General features: G+C 37.2%; 1 protein-coding gene across 8 annotated transcripts in view; it reads right to left on the bottom strand.

The window, feature by feature from the left end:
• Positions 1-20117, bottom strand: part of FBXL17 (F-box and leucine rich repeat protein 17) — a 495829-nt gene that overhangs the window by 138633 nt on the left and 337079 nt on the right. For 7 of the 8 annotated variants that reach the window (XM_025437863.3, XM_049107952.1, XM_049107950.1 and 4 more), the window contains one exon: positions 19621-19697. The exons of the other annotated variant lie outside the window; for it this stretch is intronic. In XM_025437863.3, the coding sequence (XP_025293648.3) occupies positions 19621-19697 (77 nt within the window). Of the gene's footprint in view, positions 1-19620; positions 19698-20117 lie in introns of those variants that run through there. 8 annotated transcript variants of the gene reach the window in all.

Below are 20117 nucleotides of genomic sequence, written 5' to 3'. Positions count from 1 at the left end.
CTGTAAATGAAAGCTGCTTTATTATTTTTTTGTATGCATATACAAATAATAATAACAACAACAACATCATCCTGGCAACCTTGAAGATGAGGCGGACTTCTGATCTAACAGCAGCTTCTTACACACTTATTGCTGAGGTTTCCTCAGACCAGTGTAGGAACAGAAGGAAGTGGTTATAGTGAGTAATGGGAAATATATGGGAAGACGTGAGGACAGATTCCTTCCTCCTAAAGGCAGAATTCTTCTTACATCTATATGTTAATAATCTTTTGTTGCTTGTTTCGACCAAGAAAAAAACGTTTCTTTTTCAAATGGCACAGTCAAAAACACAATAACAATATTTTACAAATGACAACGGATATCTGATTACTGATAAAATTTAATAGGTATACTTGATGGCAGAGTATATTTCATAACATCCTATACTAATGTAATCCATACACCAACTAAAAACTCTATCTTCAACTTTCTATTAAGATAGATACACCAGGATCTCAAGACAATAAAATCTCACCAGAGAGTATCATATACCAGAACCTTAAATTGCTCTCAGCATCTCCATGATGATTCAGTGCATCAATGATAAGTGATTGGTTAAAAGCATTTAAATCAACCTTATGATCTTGAAATTTTCCATGAACAAAAATAATATCCATTTAGAAAGATCTTGCAAAAATGATTTTGTTGTAAAGAAAAAGGGAAACAGCACAATAAATTATTTTAAAGCATTTAGCTAGTGAAGTAATGTCATCTACTAGGGGAATATACCACAAACCCCTGAATCACAAAGTGCTTATAGGTGACAGGTAATCATAAACACCAGTGTCCATCTCCATCTACCACAGACACATGAAATTATGAAGTAGCTGACACACAGAATCATTAAGCTCATCTGCAAATGCCAAACCTCAAAGGGACTAACAACACCAGCCTGTTGGCCTCATAGCCCTAAATAACCTAAGGATAGAGGGAAGAAAATTTCCTTTCACATATGATAGTAGACTCTGCTAGTTTTGCAATATTGTTTATGTATAACAACTATAACTACTTACTAGTTGTGACTCACTTTAGGGAAAAGAAGACCTCGAAAAGAGAAATAAGAATGGTTTAAGTGTGGATGTTTTTATGTTTTTAATGAAAGCACAGGAAGTCCAAACCAAGCCTCTGAAACAGAATTAATTTCTAATTAAATGACTTTATCATTACAAAATTTTTTAAGTCAATGCTCATTGTAATAGCAAAAGGAGAATTTAAGTAATCTGAATTTGGATATTTGAATACATTAAAACCATATTTCCTTCAATCTAATTCTTTGGGTGACAGAGAAGAGAAAGTTGTTTCCTTGGGGCAGCTCCCTGTGTCCCAGAATAAAAACTAAAACAAATGACAAACAAAAATATCTTGTGGCTAATTCATTTGACATTCTATTAGTGTTTTCCTCCTGTGCTATTAAGGGCCTCTGATGACTATGGCAACTACAAAAAAAAAGAGAGACACATAAAGGGAGAAAGTGGAGGAAAAGGTACACACACTGATATGATCACATTCTTACAGGTGAATATCTTCAAATGACAAAAATTTCAACTCACAAATTTCTCTGATTAAATTGTAGATTAAAACCCCAAACAACCAAACAAACAAAAAACCTTCTCTTTCAATTACTGTTATGCTTCAGATATACCAAAAAATCTTTTTACTACAAAACAGCTAGAAATGTCGGGTGAAATACAGTAAGAATTCTTTAAAATACACAGTTGACTTTGTAAGAAAGCAACGAAAAATTTACCATACAACTTGGCAGTTCTTTTTCTAAGTATCCACCCAAGATAAATGAAAATGTGCCCATACGAAGACTTGCATGAGAATTCATAGCAGTATTATTCATAAGAGTAAAAATGTAAGGACAACCCAAATGTCTATTAGCTGATAAGTAGATAAACAAAATCTGATACGTCCATACTATGGGACACTACAGAGCAGTAAAAGGGATGAAAGCCTGAGACACGCCACAATGTACATCAACATGATGCTAACTGGAGGCACATGGAGGATACCCCACCTTGTATGATTCTACTTATGTGAGAGATGTTCAGACGAGGCAACTCCACGTAGACAGAAAGTAGAATGCCAGCTGCCTGGGATTAACAATGCAAATAGGGATCATTAAGTCTTTACAAGAGGATCTTACTGAGGGTAGAAATATTCTAAAACTGGATTTTGGATAGCTGTATAATTCTGTTAATTTACTAAAATAATTTAATTGTGTACTTAAAATGCACTTACATAGTTTATGACAAATAAAATTCTTTTTTAAAAAGAAAATGAAAAAAAAAAGAAAATGAAAAAATTAAGGACCCCCAAATGAAGGAAGAATGTCACAATCACCTTGGGGAGGTTCGTTAACCTTGGTAGCTGAGCTTAATGGCCATGTAGGACTGAGTGGGGAAAGCTATCTCCTCTAAGAATTGAAGCCCTAGACTATCCCTCACATAAATATGGACTGTGAATTACCCTTTTTTCTTCTTGGAAACCCCTACTCAAGAAATAAACTAAAAAACTAATTTGTCCAAACTGTTAGTGCCCCAGAGTGCCTAGTGGATGGAAGCAAGCACAGATCTTTGGAGGCACATCCATTTAACCCAAGTCCGACTGGAGTTCTACAGATGAAGCTCACAGGACCGCACAACTAAAACACAATACAATACAAAACCAAAACAAGAATGAACCCTAGAGGACTTCAGATTTTAGATTACATCATAAATTTAATGTCTATTAAAACTGAGAAATAAAAAGGGAAATTGAAAACATGAATAAGAAGACTATATAAAAATGAATTTCTAAAAATTAAAACAATGATTGCCAAAATTCAAAATGCAACAGCTTAAAGAGTAAATTAGAAAGAGCTGAAGGAAAAATTAATTAACTGGAAGGCAGATATGAAGATAGCATCCTTCATAACACAGGGATCGATAATATAAAAGAGATTAACAGACAAGAAAGTCTAATATGTGATTAACTAAATTAACTAAATATCCAGAAGAAAAGCATAGAGATAATGGAGGAAAGGCAATGTTTGAGAACATAATAATTGAAACTTGCCACAAACTGATTAAAGAACTGAGTCTCAGATTTAGGATGTTCTGCAAATTCTAAGCATGACAAATAAAAAGAAATATTTAAGTAGAGCTATCAGAGAAAAACTGCAGAACACTAAAAAAAAAAAAAAAAAAAAAAAAGATATGACCAGCAGTCCAAAGAAAAAATAAATCACTAACAAAGGAATGATGCTTGCTAGTTCTCTCACTACAGTAGAAGCCAAAAGACAGTGGAGCAATATCTTCAAAATATTGAAAGGAAGGGGCGCCTGGGTGGCTCAGTTGGTTAAACATCTGCCTTCAACTCAGATCATCATCCCAAATTCTGGGATTGAGCCCCGCATCTGGGCTCCCTGCACAGTGGAAAGCCTGCCTCTCCCTCTCTCTCTCTCTGCCCCTCCCGCTGCCTATGTTCTCTCTCTCTCTCTCTCTAATAAATAAATAAAATCTTTTAAAAAATACTGAAAGAAAATAACTGTAATTTTTAATATTGTGTACATAGCTAAATATCATTCAAGAACTGGGTAAACCAAAATTGTAATCTTATGTTTTTAAAATATTTCTGCATAAAATCCCCATGCATTTTGCTTCACAAACACAACTTTCTCCATTCTTCAATAAACTGACAAATAGCCTTATCCTACATAATCTGAACTATTAGGTAAGGAATTATATATATATATATATATATATATATATATATATATATATATATTTTAATTTATATAAGAAGTTAATAAGGAACATTTATGAGATCAGTACACCAAAGAAATAATGATTTACTTGAATAATAAACATATTTGCTACCTCCTTTCCAATTCTGAGGAAAGGCAGGCCTGATTGGTCTCACAAAAAAGCCTGTGGTTGGAAGATGGGGGAACCAGGTGATTTTGTGGGAGAATCAGGCCTCCAGCTGGGGAAAGAGGACAGGTTGGTTCTGGTTCTGGAGCTGCGGTAAACTGAACCTCAGTTTCCTCTTCTCCAAAAAGTAGGGACTTCAAAGAAATCAACATTTTCTGATGGCTCCTAGAGCTTTCAAGCCTGATCATCTTTTAGCCCAATCCTATGGGATGAAATTTCTGTCTTCCATAATCTCAGAACCTGTAATAAAGCTAGCGGGAAATACTCGTAGATGGAACTTGAAGCACATTATATAACACATTTTTGCAGTATTTTCCCACTAATCATTGTATTACCTAGAAGTTTCCAATCTTGACGCCTCATCCTCCAGCCCCAGGAGATTTAATAATAGAAACACCTGCTTTAAAAGATGTTTACAAAACTGACAGCTTTTCCTCCAAGAACACTGTGCTGGTGAGGGGATACTAGGTGCCAGTTTACAGGTCTTCCCAACAGTAGCCAAGTAAATTGCTATAGCGGCTAATTTCCAATGACTTTGTTTTCCTGTTTACTTGTGTCATTTTGGGACCAGACTGAGATATTAGGTGTAAGCAACAGTCTTAGTGATTTTGCTGCCTGGTGTTAGCTAGGCTTTCTCCCTCATCCAAAAACAAAATGGAAATCTAAAAGTGCTTGTACCACAGCTAAGTCTGGACTGTGTGTAAGGTTTCAGAGTCCCCAGTGAGGCCAGGCCCAGCTGGTCCAAGGGTAAGATCAGAGGGGTACAGAAACAGCAGTGCCATCCTGTCAAGTGGCTTACTCCTTTCTTTTTTTTTTTTTTTAAGATTTTATTTATTTATTTATGAGAGACACACACACAGGTGGGGGGGAGGGAGAGGGAGAGGCAGAGACACAGAGGAGAAGCAGGCTCCATGCAGGGAGCCCGATGCGGGACTTGATCCTGGGACTCTAGGATCATGCCCTGGGCCAAAGGCAGGCGCCAAACCACTGAACCACCCAGGAATCCCTGGCTTACTCCTTTCATATCAATTTTAGGGGTAAAGTGTCTGTTTCTTTAAAAACAAAAAACTAGTGCTGGGCAGAGAAAGCAGGAAATATGCTAGATATCTGCCCTCTAATAAATATGAAATAATGTTAAAATTAAGGTCAAATCTAAAGCTGATTAAAGATCCTACGGTGGGTAAAGAGCTAACAAACTTCCCACTTTCTGGATGAGAAGCTGACCTTCGGTTAACTTCCTAGATCTGTTCCCTTTAAAATAGTGCATTAGCCATGTTACTAGACCTTGCTTACAGTGACGATGATCGCTAATTGGTAGGTCACATCTGTGTAGTTTAAGGGAAGTACACACATCTGATGGGGACACCACTGCTCTGGACTCCTTCAGTGCAGTCACGCTCCTAACTAACCGTGTAACTTTCAGGGAGACTAGATGCCATGCCTACTGATCATTCCATGAGATCTCAATATTAGTTCTTGGGGGTTTGATGTTTCTAGGCCAGGGCAGCACCCGCAGTCATGCTAAGTGGATCTCATCTCCTTGCACTTGAGCCTCATCTGGCAGTAAAAGAAAAATGCCTCCTTGACTGCTGGGTGAGCTGTGGCACGGACTGCTGCAAGGTCTCCTACAGGAAAGGACTGCTTGACACTACCCTCTGGCAAAGCCGAGGTTCCCATCCTCCTCATTCTGCACAGACTGTGCCAATGGTGGCCTATGATGGCTTAATGTTTCAATGTTTAGTTGCACGTTGTAAGATCCCATGGCGGGCAAAGCATCTACAATGGTTAATCTTTAGTGCTTCTTATGCGTCAGGACTACAACCCAGAACAGAGAGCTAAAGTCATGAACAAATTGATTTTAATAACATTTTAATTAGCTCCTTCATTCAAGAATTTTTAGAAGGTTCATTGTAGCTGTTCTGTGATAAACAGACTGTAAAGTAAGAAGGCAAATAGGAAGTACAACTAAGTGGCCAGTACAGTTATCAGTGGAGCTGGCTCTATTTGAGATATATTTCAAGGGTAGAGCTGACCTGGCTCATTAATGGATGTGACGAGAGGTATGAAGAGAAGTGAGACATCAGGGACATCTAGGTTTCGGCTGGAATAACGAGGTGAATAGTGATGCCATTTACTGAGCCAGAGAAGACCAGCAGTGGTTCTAAAGAAGTGACAGAAATGGGGGTGAAGAATAAACAGCCCTCTACTCTGCATTTAGATTAACCCACTGGAAAGTAAGTGCTTACATTTGGCCATGTGGGGAAATGATGCTTTGAGCAAAGTGATAATACGGACCCAGTTGTATCATCGGCATTACATCCTTAATTCCTTTTACAGGACGTGGGGATGAATAAAGAAGAAAAGGTAGGAAAGGCAAAACACAGCTTTAAGTGTGCAGCACGTCATGTGTTAAATTGAAACAACCCCAAAGTTCAACTTCCTTCACTGTTCAAGGAGAAAATCCTTCACTATGTACTTCAGGATAAAGGATTTGCAACTATATGGTGCTTGAGAAATATGCTATTGCTGTAATTTAACTCACTGTATGTGGGCTTCAAGATGCACAGTGGCATTCCAAACCAACTTTTAAAGAAAATTGCATGGAATTTTCAAGACATCAGGAGCGTTCTTTAAAGTTATGCAGAAAAAACGGATTTTTGATAGTTATGAATTACATTTAGTGCTGCCAGATTGCAGGGAACACTCATTTTGCCTCAGTATGGTTAGAATTACTGTTGACAAAGTTTTAATTTAAATTTTTAAGGATTTAAATGGAAGAATATAGGTCACTGAATTTTCATTCATTGTATAAGTATTACTAGTGGCAGAAAGCAAGCTTTGTTAGTGCGGGTCCAATTTTGGCCCTGGAGTCCATCCTTTCTGTAGTAGTTGGGAATTGAGTATGTGTTAGCGAGAATAATTTGGCTCTCAGTCAGTCAATCAGTGGACTGAACACGCACAGTTAGAAACCTGCCTGGCACAGAACAGAAGCTCAGTTCAGAAATATTAAATGCATTTGTGAGACAGACTCGAGTCCACACAAATTATATATTACAATCACAAGCTGGAAGGGATTCGTTCTTTCCTAGCAGGTTGTAGATTTAGATAGATTTGTAATAGTCAGAAAATACCCTACACAGCCCCAAAGTCTAATTCTACAATTTTTCAACTGGTTTCCTAAAGTTGAAAAACAGAGGTAAATATTTGTAGAGCCCACTGCATGTAAAAAATGCTTTCAAGAGCCTTGCCATATCCAGGAAACCATAAGAAATTATAGTAGGTGTCTAATTTAAATGCTGTATCTTAAAATAACAACTATAAAAGTATATGCTGTATAGACTATTAAAAATAAAGGCCACTTCCTTGAATAGAAATTTAAAAATTGTATTTTTTTTTTATAAATCTCAAAGAGTAGAGTAAGTTTCACATCAACAATCTAGCAAAAGGATGAAGTACGCGCTACACGAGAAAAAGCAGCATATTGTAGAAAGGCACAGCCTTTTGTGCCTTTGTGTGTGTAGACGAGAGGGTCTTTCTTCGGGTTTATGCTGTTTGGTATCCTATTGCCCTCATGGGCCCCCAGCTCTAGAAGTCCGTGTTTTCCTCCACAGAATGATGAATATGATGGATGACACTGACACGTATAGCACAGACTCAGGTGCATTCCCTAAATTTGCTCTAGTTCCAAAATATTGAAGCAAATGAGCATGACAGGAATATGCGGGGGGGGGGGGGGAGGATATGTATATGGGGAAGAGGTGACTGGTTTTCATAATAACACATTTCACAAGCACATAAATAATTAATGATAGTATACTGGTGAATACCACATACCAAAAGCCGTGACAACAAAGAACCCACAAATTATGTGCAAATTTCAACAGGCTCGCTAAACTCACCCCTCCTGCTGCTGCTCAAGAAAATTTTACCAGAATCCAAGCGAGTGAAAAGAAGAAATTACTGAATTTGTTCTAATTTATAATCTTCAAAAGTAAATCACTTCCAAGCCTTGAATGCAAGGTGTGCTGTAATGGCAAAGTTGAAAGCTAATGCTTTAAATGATTTCATGCAATTTCTTATGTAAACCAGAGCAGAAGGTATGATTCTCAGAAAAAGCCAAGTACATTTGCCTCAACATAAAATAGGACTGATTGAATTTCAAAGTCTTCGTTTATTTTGTAGAGCTGAAATGTTAAGTTCCTTATTGCTGTTCAAAATTGGCTTGAATCGTATGCTATTATATATGTGTAATTATAAGATATATATTATTCTCATTCATTTAAAAGAAGTTGTTGGTTACTATAAGATATACGTGATTTAAAATTCCAAATACATTCTCCGCAAGTACATTCACAAAGTGTCATTCTGGATGATTTCAGCTTGGTCATGAGCTGCTTCACACACGACTATCTTGTCCTCAGTACACCAGAGAAGAATCTCTGGACTTCAAATCTCCAAAACTGACTTTCCAAAGCAGACTTCAGAGAGATTCTCAAACAGACAGAGGGCAGGGAAGGGGCTGGAGCCTATGAGGGTATTATTGTGATTTTCAATCTAAAAGAACAGAAGAATCCTTTACGAGAGGAAATAAAATATCTTCAAAGAAAAACTGCTTTCTTGGAGAAGCTCCTAAACATGTATGTGTGGAAAGAGATAGTAGGAAGGAAAAAAATGGAAAATTTCATCTAAGGAAGAGATAGAGATGATTAAAAATCATCACTCAATCATTAAACGGTACTTAGCTAGTTTTCTATGTAATTTTTTTCTGCTTCTAAGAATTACTTACCATATAAAAATATCATGGCAAGCAAATTTTATATTATATCAGTATGAAGGTAGTTCACTTTGAAAGGCCATATATATAGAGAGATAATTCCCTGAAGATAGACAGAATGTTCTTTTGTTTACTTCTCATTTCTAATTTGTAAAATCTCCTTTTCTCTGCCTACACTCAGTCATTCTTAATGAAAGACAAATTGCTTTCAGGTATTTGGCACACACTGCACACAGACACACATAGGCTGGATCAGCCACGTCAACTCAACACAATTGTTTGAAAAGTTGAAAAGTTCAAACTATTTATTTAATGTCAGGCAGATAAACCCAAGAAAAGGAACACATTTGACAGATAAATTTTAGGTGATTCAATCTTATAAGCCCAAGGAAATGTATGAGGATAAGGGTTAAAATGAATAGTTTTAATATATAAGTTGAAAGTACATTTGATTTACCAAATTAGGAAATTAACAAAACTACCTTTTTTTTTTTTTTGCCTCAGGAGAAAGTTCCATTTAGTATCTATCTAAGGTGAAATCAATCATCAAGAGAATCTGTTTGATTCTCTTACTGCCAAAGATAAAGACAGAAGCACTAACCCCTTATTTCACAGATAATAAAAGCATGTTTGCTGGATTTGATGAGCATGGGAAGGTTGGCACCTTCTACCCCAAGAACAGTGACCATCTATACGAAGGAAATCCATCAGTTTTCTACTCTTGAGCAGGTCATGGACTGACAGATGTAGTTCTTATCTATACACTGAAGGAGAAGTTGAACCACAGCAGTGTCAACTGCTGGTCATTCCAGTAAGCGACAAAATCAATTTAGTGAGAGTACCACAAGCACTTTAAATGCAAAATGTATTTTTCACTGTAGGACAAGAAAGTCTGAAAGCCCCTGAATGAGATTACATAAGACCATACAGTTTGAATAGTTTTCTATTTATTCCCAAATGGACCCAAGAGGTCTACTTTTAGCCCTTGCTTAAAACAAATGCAGACCATCTGAGACAAAATCAGAAGGAACTCTCCAAAAAGTTGATGGAGTCGCTGAAATGTAAAACTACTTTTCCCTCCTAAGTCCCACCTTTAACTTCTCCAAAAGCAGGACTTGCAGGTAAGATTTAAGATTTAGAGAGTGTTGGATATAAGGAACTAAGAGTTTCTAGTGTGTGGGAAATCCCTAAATGAGGGTGCTTTAAAGCTCAAGGGATGGTATCGCAGAGTTGTAATGGGAGGACTGGATTTGTGATGAAATACAGAATAAGTTTTAAGCTGGAGGAATGAATAAGAGACAGGGAATACAGTGATGGAAGATTCAGAGTGCAGCAGATTTTAAAGGAGGAAATTTTCTAAATTAAAATAAAAGGAAAAAAAGCTGAACTCACTCAAAGAACCAGAGTTATTTAGAAAAGTAGCTGATGCCATGTCTCCAGTGCGAAACGTGCAAAGCGAGCCTGCTGTGTCTCGACATGATCATTCTATAACAAAAGCACACAGGAACCAACTTGAAGAAGCTTCCGTTACGAAAGATAGGACAAATTGAGGATCAGTATGGAAATGACTGCAGTGGATTGCTGAGTTTATAATGATAATTCAACAACAATAACTCTTCACTGGTCACCTCTGGAAGAAGATGGAAACGTAATTAATATTTCGAAAACTGGTAAATACAGAGAAAAAAATCCTGTGTTATTCTTCCCTTTCCTTTATAAATTGAACTCAGGTAAACCACAAAGTCAATAACAGAAAATTGCTCTTAGTGTAAGTCCTCCTAATAAACGAAAGGAGAAAAACCTTCTATAAAGCTCAATCCTATCAGTGTTAGTGGACATAACGATGTGTCTAGTGACAGTAAAATCAATTTATCTTAATGTTCAATTTGTATTTTATTGTAAGTGTTATTATCAGTTTCTAAGGGGAAACTAAATGTTTTTGTTTTGTTTTGTTTCAAAATAAATTAGATGTCGAGTATCTTAAATAGGCTAACTAGCCAGCAAATAATGAAAAGGATTTAGTGAAACATCAGCTGGGGAGGACAGGATCATTTCAGAGAGAAGGTATAAAACCCTAAGAGAACACTTGTAAGCACAGGAGATGTGTTTTGGTGCTTTAGAAGGAAGAGATGCAGCTCTTGGGTTTTCCTCCCTTTCTGCTCCTATTTTTCATGCTATCTCAGAAAATGAGGTGCTCTAAAATTAAAGAGCATAGAGGAGGTAGAGAGGACAGTCATGTGGAAGACAGAGATTCCATTCCGACTCTTCAGAGAACATTACTGGAAGAGGCTCTCCTTAAGGGAAGGAGGGTAATGGGCACCTGAGACAGGTGATGACACTCAGGAACTTCTGAGCTCAGGTTCAGGGAAGATGAATGTAAAGAAGAGAACAGCTGCTGATGCTCTGGAGAATGGCACAGCTGCATGTCTCTACAAATATCTGTACTTTCGGGATCCCTGGGTGGCGCAGCGGTTTGGCGCCTGCCTTTGGCCCAGGGCGCGATCCTGGAGACCCGGGATCGAATCCCACGTCGGGCTCCCGGTGCATGGAGCCTGCTTCTCCCTCTGCCTGTGTCTCTGCCTCTCTCTCTCTGTGACTATCATAAATAAATAAAAATTAAAAAAAAAAAACTGCTATGACCTTATATCATTTAAGGTCGGCTAAAATTGCTTTTAAAGGACTGCTTCAATGAAGAAATGATTTCTATATGCAAAGCAAAGACATTTGAGGAGTTACATGCACACAATCCAGTAAATGATTTAGAGTAGGAGACTCGAGCTCCAGCTTTGCTAATGAATGAAACCCGTCTGGAAAAAAAAAAAAAAAAAAAAAAAAAAAAAAGAAACCCGTCTGGGCTCAACTTTCTCCTCTATTAAAAAAAAAAAAAAAAAAAAAAGCAATAATATTTCTGCTTCCTTCATCAATTTGGGGAAAATTTTAGAAAGGAGATGTAAGATGATTTTTTTTACTCATGAAGAATTGTATACACTTTTGAAATGATTAAGAAAATATTTGTTGAATACATGAATACACATTGAACATCAATGAGAGTCTCTACCTTCCGGCTAGAGAACGTTTAATCACAGCATGCAACTGGTATTTGGTGTCGGCATAACAAAGTTACAGTGAATAAGCACATTAAACCTATTAAGTTCTATAACTATACAATTAGATCCTAAGGGGCGGCTGCTTTGTGACACTGTATGTTTATACACAGATGGACAAACGTGGTGGCACAGGGCTCAGTTATATTCTCTAAGCTCTGACAACTGGGAAAATCTAACAAAGCTTTCTAATAATAAATGCTTTTAAGCACATCACTGCCCTATAAGTGATTATGCAAGAGACTACCTAATATTGAACCCATACCAGAGATCACTACTCAAACTGTGTGTACCTGAGCCCTTCCAGGGTTCAGTTACTACATCTGTAGGCCTAAATACTAATAGCACTATCTAAAGTGGGGTGGTAAAGGGATTAAATAAATAATATCCACAGAAAACACCAAAAAAAGTGTTAACTATCATTATGATTATGGTCATGAAAGTTTACATTTGGTTCCTTTCAATTGAACTGGATACTTGATTAGTTAGAACTCAAAGTAGTGTTTCCTTTTATATATGTTAAGTTGTTACCATGGGAATGGTGAATAAGACAGGAAAAGTTGAGCTGAAAGTTGGAACTTACCCTGAATTTTCAACTAGAATATTTTCATAAGGTTTCTTCAAAATTTGCCCGTGTGTGCACGTAATCACTTTGGATGATTTCTGTTCTTTCTTTAGATTAACCAACGCATACAAACTCATCCATTCAGACACCTGTTCTTGCTCTGAGCCTTTCCTAGGGCTGTACTACCTCAAATGCCCTTCCTTCTCATCTCTGTCCTCCCATGCCTCTTCCACCACAGATACCTCTCCAGTGATTTCAAAAGCTGATGATCTGTGCTCCTGAACCCCTATACCTTATAGGGCCTTTTTTTAAATTTGACCTCATCGTATTGCTTAGTATGTTAGAAAACTTTTCACTGCTCCTATCTTTCTTTTCAACTTTCTATCCATCTCCGTATTCGCCACAGCACCCAGCCAGCACTTACACAGTAAACATCTGCTGAATGAAATAAAACACAAAACCAGTCCAGAATACATTGCAGGACTAGAAAGGAATTTAAACATCACGTAGGTGACTTCCTTACTCGATGCTTCCATCTTTGCACATCCTTCTAATGAGACTATCCCAGCTTGAATAGTTCTTTCCAAAACTCTTAAAAAATTAATCTCTATACCCAATGTGGTACTTGAACTCACAACTCTGAGGTAGCAAAAGTAGAATGCTCCACAAGCTGAGCCAGCCAGGTGCCCCTCAGCTTGAATAATTCTTGTAATAGAGAACTCACTACTACTCAAGACATCTATCTTCAAGAAGTTTTAACATTAGGAAATGGTTTCTCATGTAGTATCTAGGATTACTGCAATTATCTTGGTGTTCACTGCAGTCCCCTTAGATCTATTCATCACTGATAATAATCAATAATAATTCTATTTATAATACAGCATAGTACAAGGAAAACAAATGCTTGGTCTGCATACTCAAGGAGACAAAGCAATGAGGGTTAAAGATGAAAGCTCTGAAAAATGACTGTGATTTGGGACAAATTTCTTTTACAAGATTAATGTGAAAAACAACTAAGTATAATTAAAATTAAACACTACATTTTAGAAATGCTAAAAGCAATTGAGGAAAGTTGGAAACTTAATATTTCAGTTAATTCAGTTAAATATAGAAATTTTGTATTTACTTATTTAAAAAATTAATAATTTAGAGCAATAACATATGCATTTAGAGGTATAAGAAAGTTTAGAAGCAAGCAAAAAAAATGGTTCCTTTGTCTTTTAAATGTAGGTTAAAGGTTTCTTAATTAAAAAACAAACTAACAAACTCCATTATATATAAAAACTAGAGTTGGCCTTTGAATTGGTTATGGGAGTATTTACTTGAAAAAAAATGTCTTTAAGTCCTTCTCAAAAGATTTGGCAAGCCACAGTGATAAGCGTTATTATTGTTCAGCCTTTTATTTCAGGGTTATGGAGCTGTAGTCTTAGGATGACCTAGGAACTGAGGAAGAAAGTCAACAATTTCTTTGCTGTTAAGCAAAGAAAAGCGTTTAGAAAAAGTTACAATTAAATATCAAATTTTTGTTGAAAAATTATGACCACTACTGAGAAGGAAAAGAAATATATAACATTTGCTTAGTACAACAGTAGGCATATCAATCTAGTAGTGAGGAACTCCAGGAATAAAAATAGAGAATTAGAAGTGAAAAGAAATAAACTTTTAAGATGGACGTATAATATAACAAGGGAAATTTGCAACAATAGAAGATTTAGCAATTTAGTACTATTTTGTTAGAAACAATAAAAGCTATATTTAAATGATAGAATGGAAAGAAAGCATGAATAATCAACAGTAAACAATAAGACATTCTTTTTGACTTGCAAATGTATTTTCTAAAGTTCTTCTCTGTCACTTTACAACTCTCAGAGTTATTCCTGCTGACAAAAGGCCTTGAATTGTACCTGGCAATCTTGAAACAGTTTGAAATACACTTTGAAAATGAAACCTAACTCTGGGAAACGATCAAGGAGTGGTGGAAAGGGAGGTGGGCAGGGGGTTGGGGTGACTGGGTGATGGGCACTGAGGGGGGCACTTGACGGGATGAGCACTGGGTGTTATGCTCTATGTTGGCAAATCGAACTCCAATAAAAAAAAAAAATACCAAAAAAAAAAAAAAAAAAGAAAGAAAGAATATGAAACAAAATGTGAAAGGAAAAACCAGGAATTTAATTTTAAACGGAACATCACTTTATGTAATGCAGACCTAATAATATGAAACATAACATAAAAAAAAGAGCAAAATTATTTTTGGCATAAGACTTTCTTCTTGAGTAATTTATCAGTATTGGTTTGATAAGAAAAGACGAAGCCCACTCTGACAACTAGCGTGATCCAGGATGCTTGTTAGGGTTTCCTTTTGTTTCTTGGGCGTGCTTACTTATTTTGATAATGCATCCCGGGATCCCAATTTGAATTAACTAACAGCCGGAGAGATGTGGGGGGCCAAGAAGAGGCAGGGAAGGTACAACCTATAAATCTTGGAATAACGTTAGAAGGTCAGCAAGGCTGAGGTGAGGCATGGGTTACACCACAGCAAAGATTAATGTCAGCGAGCCACTCCCTGCAATTCTTCTTGTCTGGAAGAAGGAGATGAATATTCTTTTTTTTTTTTTTTTTTTTAAAGCAGGTTCGCCATGTCCTCTCAATCCCATCAGAATGAAAGCTCCAGGAATATAGAGACCTGACATGTCTTGCATCTAGAACAGAAGCCAGCACACAGTAGGTGCGGAATCCACCTGCTGACAGAGCTGTTGTGCGGCACACCAGCTGAAATGATGCCCCACTGACGACCATGGCAGCGGTGACCTCCTGGACTTGGGAGACCTTTCGCTCAGGGCAATCCGAAAGTCTCTGCGGCGAGCCTTGAGGTTAGGTTTAAAAGTCCCAAATGAGGCAGAAGAGCGATGGCAAGCGGACTAAGGGGCAACCAAAGACTGCCCTAGAAGAGTAGGTCTGGGCCTGTGGAGTGACAGAGGAGTGGGGGAGCGGCGCAGGGTGAGTCTGTGGGTGGGCAGCAACCTTGCGGGCCCCAAGTATCTATGTCAGTAGTTAAGGGTTTACAGTCTTCTGTAATTAAAGTTTATTTAACAACTTGAGAGGGAAAGCCAAAGATACCCTCTAGAGTATATTTCTAGGGTCTTCAGGGGTGCTGATGTTAAAGGAAATGTGATAACAACCCAGAAAGAAACCTGGGTCCTTTTTACAACTGCTCCCTGACACGGGTAAAACTCACCATGGAGACCCTGGCGGAGGCAAGAGCTTTACCCCCCCCCCCCTTCATTACGCCTCATGCCCTGGGCCACGCAGCCCAACGTGGACTGGCTCTGACCCCCACAGCCTTCAAGGATACATGCTGCTTTCTACGCCTGGTCTTCCTTTCACTCCCAAGGATACAGTTCTCCAGGAGAGAACTTTCGACAGAAAAGTGTTTGAGGGTAAGCAGCAAGGGGGGCTGAAAACTGTTAGCTGACTATTCTAGGAACAAAAAAGCATAAGGGGAGTGAAGAGAAAATTATCCAGACGAAAAGGAGAAAAAGATAAGGAGGACACACCTAAGATAGGGAGGTTGCATCCTTCCCTCTCTTCCCAAGGAACAAGTCAACGAGACAAGTTCATACTGATACAGGCCAAACTTCTAGATCATGAGTCCCACAGACAGAAAAGCCGCCCTTGGAGGAGGCGGCGGAGGAGGCAGAGAGCTGATGCTTCTTCAGAGAAAGATGATGATTTTATTATTTTAAGAACTGACACTTAATGAGTACCCACTACGCCACGGGGCATGACGCAGATGTTTTAAATTCATATTCACTACCTTTTATGGTACATTTTATCATGTGCTTAACAGATGACAAAACTAGGAGGTGAAGTCGCTTGCTCAAGGTCATGAAGAAAAGGGGCAAAGCTGGGTTCTAAGCTAACTCTTAAGTTTGAGTTCTTGCCTACAATACTGCCTACGTAACATATATTAGTTCAGTGATAGAAGAGTGACGATATTAGATTTCTCTTCGGGAGCAATTTCCCAAGACTGTATTTTCCATTTAGCTGTGCCTGAATTATTGATTTGTTTATAATTGCCATCCTTTACCATAAAGATCTATGTTCAATTTGGGGAATAAGAAGGCCTATTAGAATGATAGTTTTCTTCATGACAACTATATCATATATCAATTAAAATGAACATAACTTCATAACAGCCTGGCCAGGTGTTGCTAAGTACTATAAAACCACATTCAACATCTGTGAGAATCTTGACAAAAATTACAAATGATACGCCAGGCAAGCTGCTGTTTCTGAATCGATGCATTCTGCGAAAAAATTGCCAAATCTCCGTATGCTATCCTGAAAGCATGTGCAAACACAGCACCATGGAGGGAGGAGGTGAGGAGAAGACTGACTAGCTCAAATAGAAGTAAAGCAAGAGGGAGCAGAAATATGTTGTCGTCTCTTAAAGGATGGAACTCCCCCAGTATCAGGTGGATATCAAATTCTACGATTTTTAAGTAGTCTCAATAATCTAAAAGTTCTATAGAATATATCTCTGCTTATCCAGTTAAAGAAGAAAACAGGTCTGTTTTTCCACCTTAAAATGTATAATTAACACAGGGCAAGAGATCACAGCCAGCCTCCCCTGGTGGAGCAGTTACCTCCAATAACAGGCTGTTTCTCTGGTTACAATGAATAATCCTTTTTGCTGTCTTTTTTGACAAAAATTATTCATGTGTTATTGGCATGTTACCAGGGAAAAGAGCTGAGCGGAGCTGAGCTGAACTTTCAGTGATTTGTTTTAATTTTATAATCAAATAACAATTATACTCCGATCTCATAAACTACCGATCTTTACCCCTCTCCTCAATTTTGCCCTAACGTTTTGAAAAACAGAATCAATAGATGAACACTGGCTTTCTATGAACCCTTTGAATACCTAAAACCTTTGAAAGATGGAAGAGAGATGAGGTGAGGCAGAGAGAGCTTAAAGCTGAAGTGACTAAGGTACCAGAAAAATCGTGATAAGATTTCTCATCACCATGTCAGGAAGTCCTCTAATGTCTGCTTCTGGCCCTTTCAAATGAACTGGATCAGTTGTTCTCAACTTTGGCTGATGTAGTACCATTTAGGTAGGTTTTACCAAACCACTGCCTGGGTCCCACCTTACAGAAATTCTGATTTAATTAGTTTTGATTAAGACTCAGGCATTAGTATGCTTTAGAAACTCCCCAGGTGACCCTAATGTACAGAGATCCACCAACCTAAGTAATTCAGAAATATAAATAAGTGTAAACCATATTGGCAAGGTTTTAACAATGTTTTTGCCTTACCAGGAGAAGATCCTAAAATTTCTAAACACCAAACACAATAATATCAAAAACCAACAGCAATAAATAATAAGCACTGACAACAGCAACAACAAAAACTACCTCAAAAACCTATGAAAGGAAAGAGGGTAGAAGAATTTTGTATAAAATTTTTTCTCGGTCCCCCTCCTAGGGGAAAGCAACATTTACCGATGCTAATCATTAGACCTGGTGCCAGGTACGTAAGTATGACACCAGGCATGAATTCCCCATTTTACAAATAAGGAAACTGAGCCTCAGAGATGTAGGAACTTCCCTATGCCCAAAGAACGGATAAAGACACAGACTGAACATGATCCCAGATGTATCTCAAGTCCAAAGCTTTTTCTCTTCTCTACATCTTCTGGAACATTTCTTTGCACTTGCTAATATCTTAACAGGTGCTGGGACAGAGTGTAATTTTAGCAACATTTTAGCAACATTTTCCACTGTGGGACCTTGAAGAATTCATTCCAAAGAACTTAATCTGTAGCTCTCCTGGCAATCTGACGATGGCACTGAATAGATAAAGCGGGGAAATATATAAAATAAGTTTGGAGGGACAGATAGAGACGAATGGTAAAGGAACCTGAATGCCAAGGAAAGAGCCTGGAATGAATGAATGTATTAGCTAATTAATAAATCCATGTGTATTGAGTATATGCCCTGGGTTGGGCAGAGAATGCTCTAAGGGCTAGACAACACAGAGGTAGTAAAAGTTTTAGAATTACTGTATCTTAGTGGCGATCTACTATGCCAAACCAGAAAACAAACTATAAGAAAAGGAAAACATCAAAACATTCCTTTTGCATGGTATAAGTAGGAAAAAACCTCAACCACCCAGAAATATTATGAATAAATCCACATAAGGCTCATTTATCATTCTAAAAAATAAACTGAAAAGAAATTAGCATTATTTTAAGCCAAATTTTTAATGTTATTTTTTTATTACAGCTATAGTAGAATTTTTCTAAAGGCTGAATTTAGTAGCTGCCAAAATACAACTCTTCCACCTAGGACAGATGGTCAGTATGACATCCTAGGATTGGAGTCATTTATTAGCATATGTCAGAGTTAACAATAAAGAAACTTAATGAATTATTAGTTGCCCTCGAGGTAGAAAGCATAGTCTCAAATTTAAACAAATTTTTAAAAAATCAGAAAAGGGAAAAGAAAACCAATTCAGTCTCCCATAAAGCCAAATACCTGGTTAAAACTCTATATTTAGAGTAAATACATGAATTAATAAGTAAAAGCTGACCAAAAAAGGAAAGACTAGGTTGTTTTCCTTTTATCACTCCAACAGGATGATTTCATCCTTTCCACTTTTTTTTTTAATAAAACTTGCTTTTCTTCACTTTAAAGCAATATTGAAAATTAAGATAATTTAAAATCTTGCATACAAATGTATATCCCTCACTTCCTACATATCTAAACCTGGAAGTTTCCAATGCTTTAAAAAATGTAAAGCATTAAGTAGTGTGCCATTTGGAATGTCAGCAGGGAATGTATCTGACATGATACATTAAGCAAATTAGCTCAAGTAATAACTTTAGTTATAGTTATAATATCAAATATTAATTGTCCCGATATTTGTGTTCATTGTATAGCTTTTTTAACCATACTGTTTAATCCTACGTGAGTGTGCGTATGCGCACAAAAGTGTGTGATTGCATGTGGTGACAAATGGATAATGTACGCATGTTCATTTTACTCTGGGTCCTAGTCTCAGGATTTCTTAATTTCTTCTGGAATGATCAGAGATAGCACAAATAAAGACAAATAGCCTCTATGAGATAACAGCTCTTGATTTCTCTTAAAAAGTTTTCAAAGATTTTGTAACTTTTTAAATTCTAGAAAAGGATTAGGACAATGACTCTTTACATACCATAATCTGTGATTTTACAGGACACCAAATACAGCTCTTTCAGGTTTTGTCCTTCCTTTGCAATGACCTCCACACACCTAAAACACACACACAAAAAAGTGGTGAGTTACACTAATGCATTTCAAGTTAAATTAGCAAGAGTTTGGCCATGACTATAACAGGAAGAGGTCAGCGTTTGATGAATGCCATAGCTCTCTTCTTTCAACAAACTTCTTTCAAGGTGTTTCAGGAAGAAGTATTATATTCCCTGCTCCAAACTCAAGTGCTCTAATACCTAAGTGGCTTTAATTAAATGCATCTATGACTAGTGTATATTTTAAAACCAAAGTGATGAAAAAGTGGTACTGCTATAAGAGTAACGTCACTTTTAGTAGACTAGTCAACGTAGACTATATAATGACCATGTCACTTATATAATAAAATAAAAAAATCACAAGGAAACTAGAATCTAGATGGTTGGTCATTATAGGTGGACAATAATATTGCTCATGGTTCAG

This window comes from Canis lupus, chromosome 3 (assembly GCF_003254725.2).
Source record: "Canis lupus dingo isolate Sandy chromosome 3, ASM325472v2, whole genome shotgun sequence".
Lineage (NCBI taxonomy): Eukaryota > Metazoa > Chordata > Mammalia > Carnivora > Canidae > Canis > Canis lupus.
The sequence above is the reverse complement of the archived record's forward strand: the minus strand, read 5'-3'. Positions and strand labels throughout refer to the sequence as shown.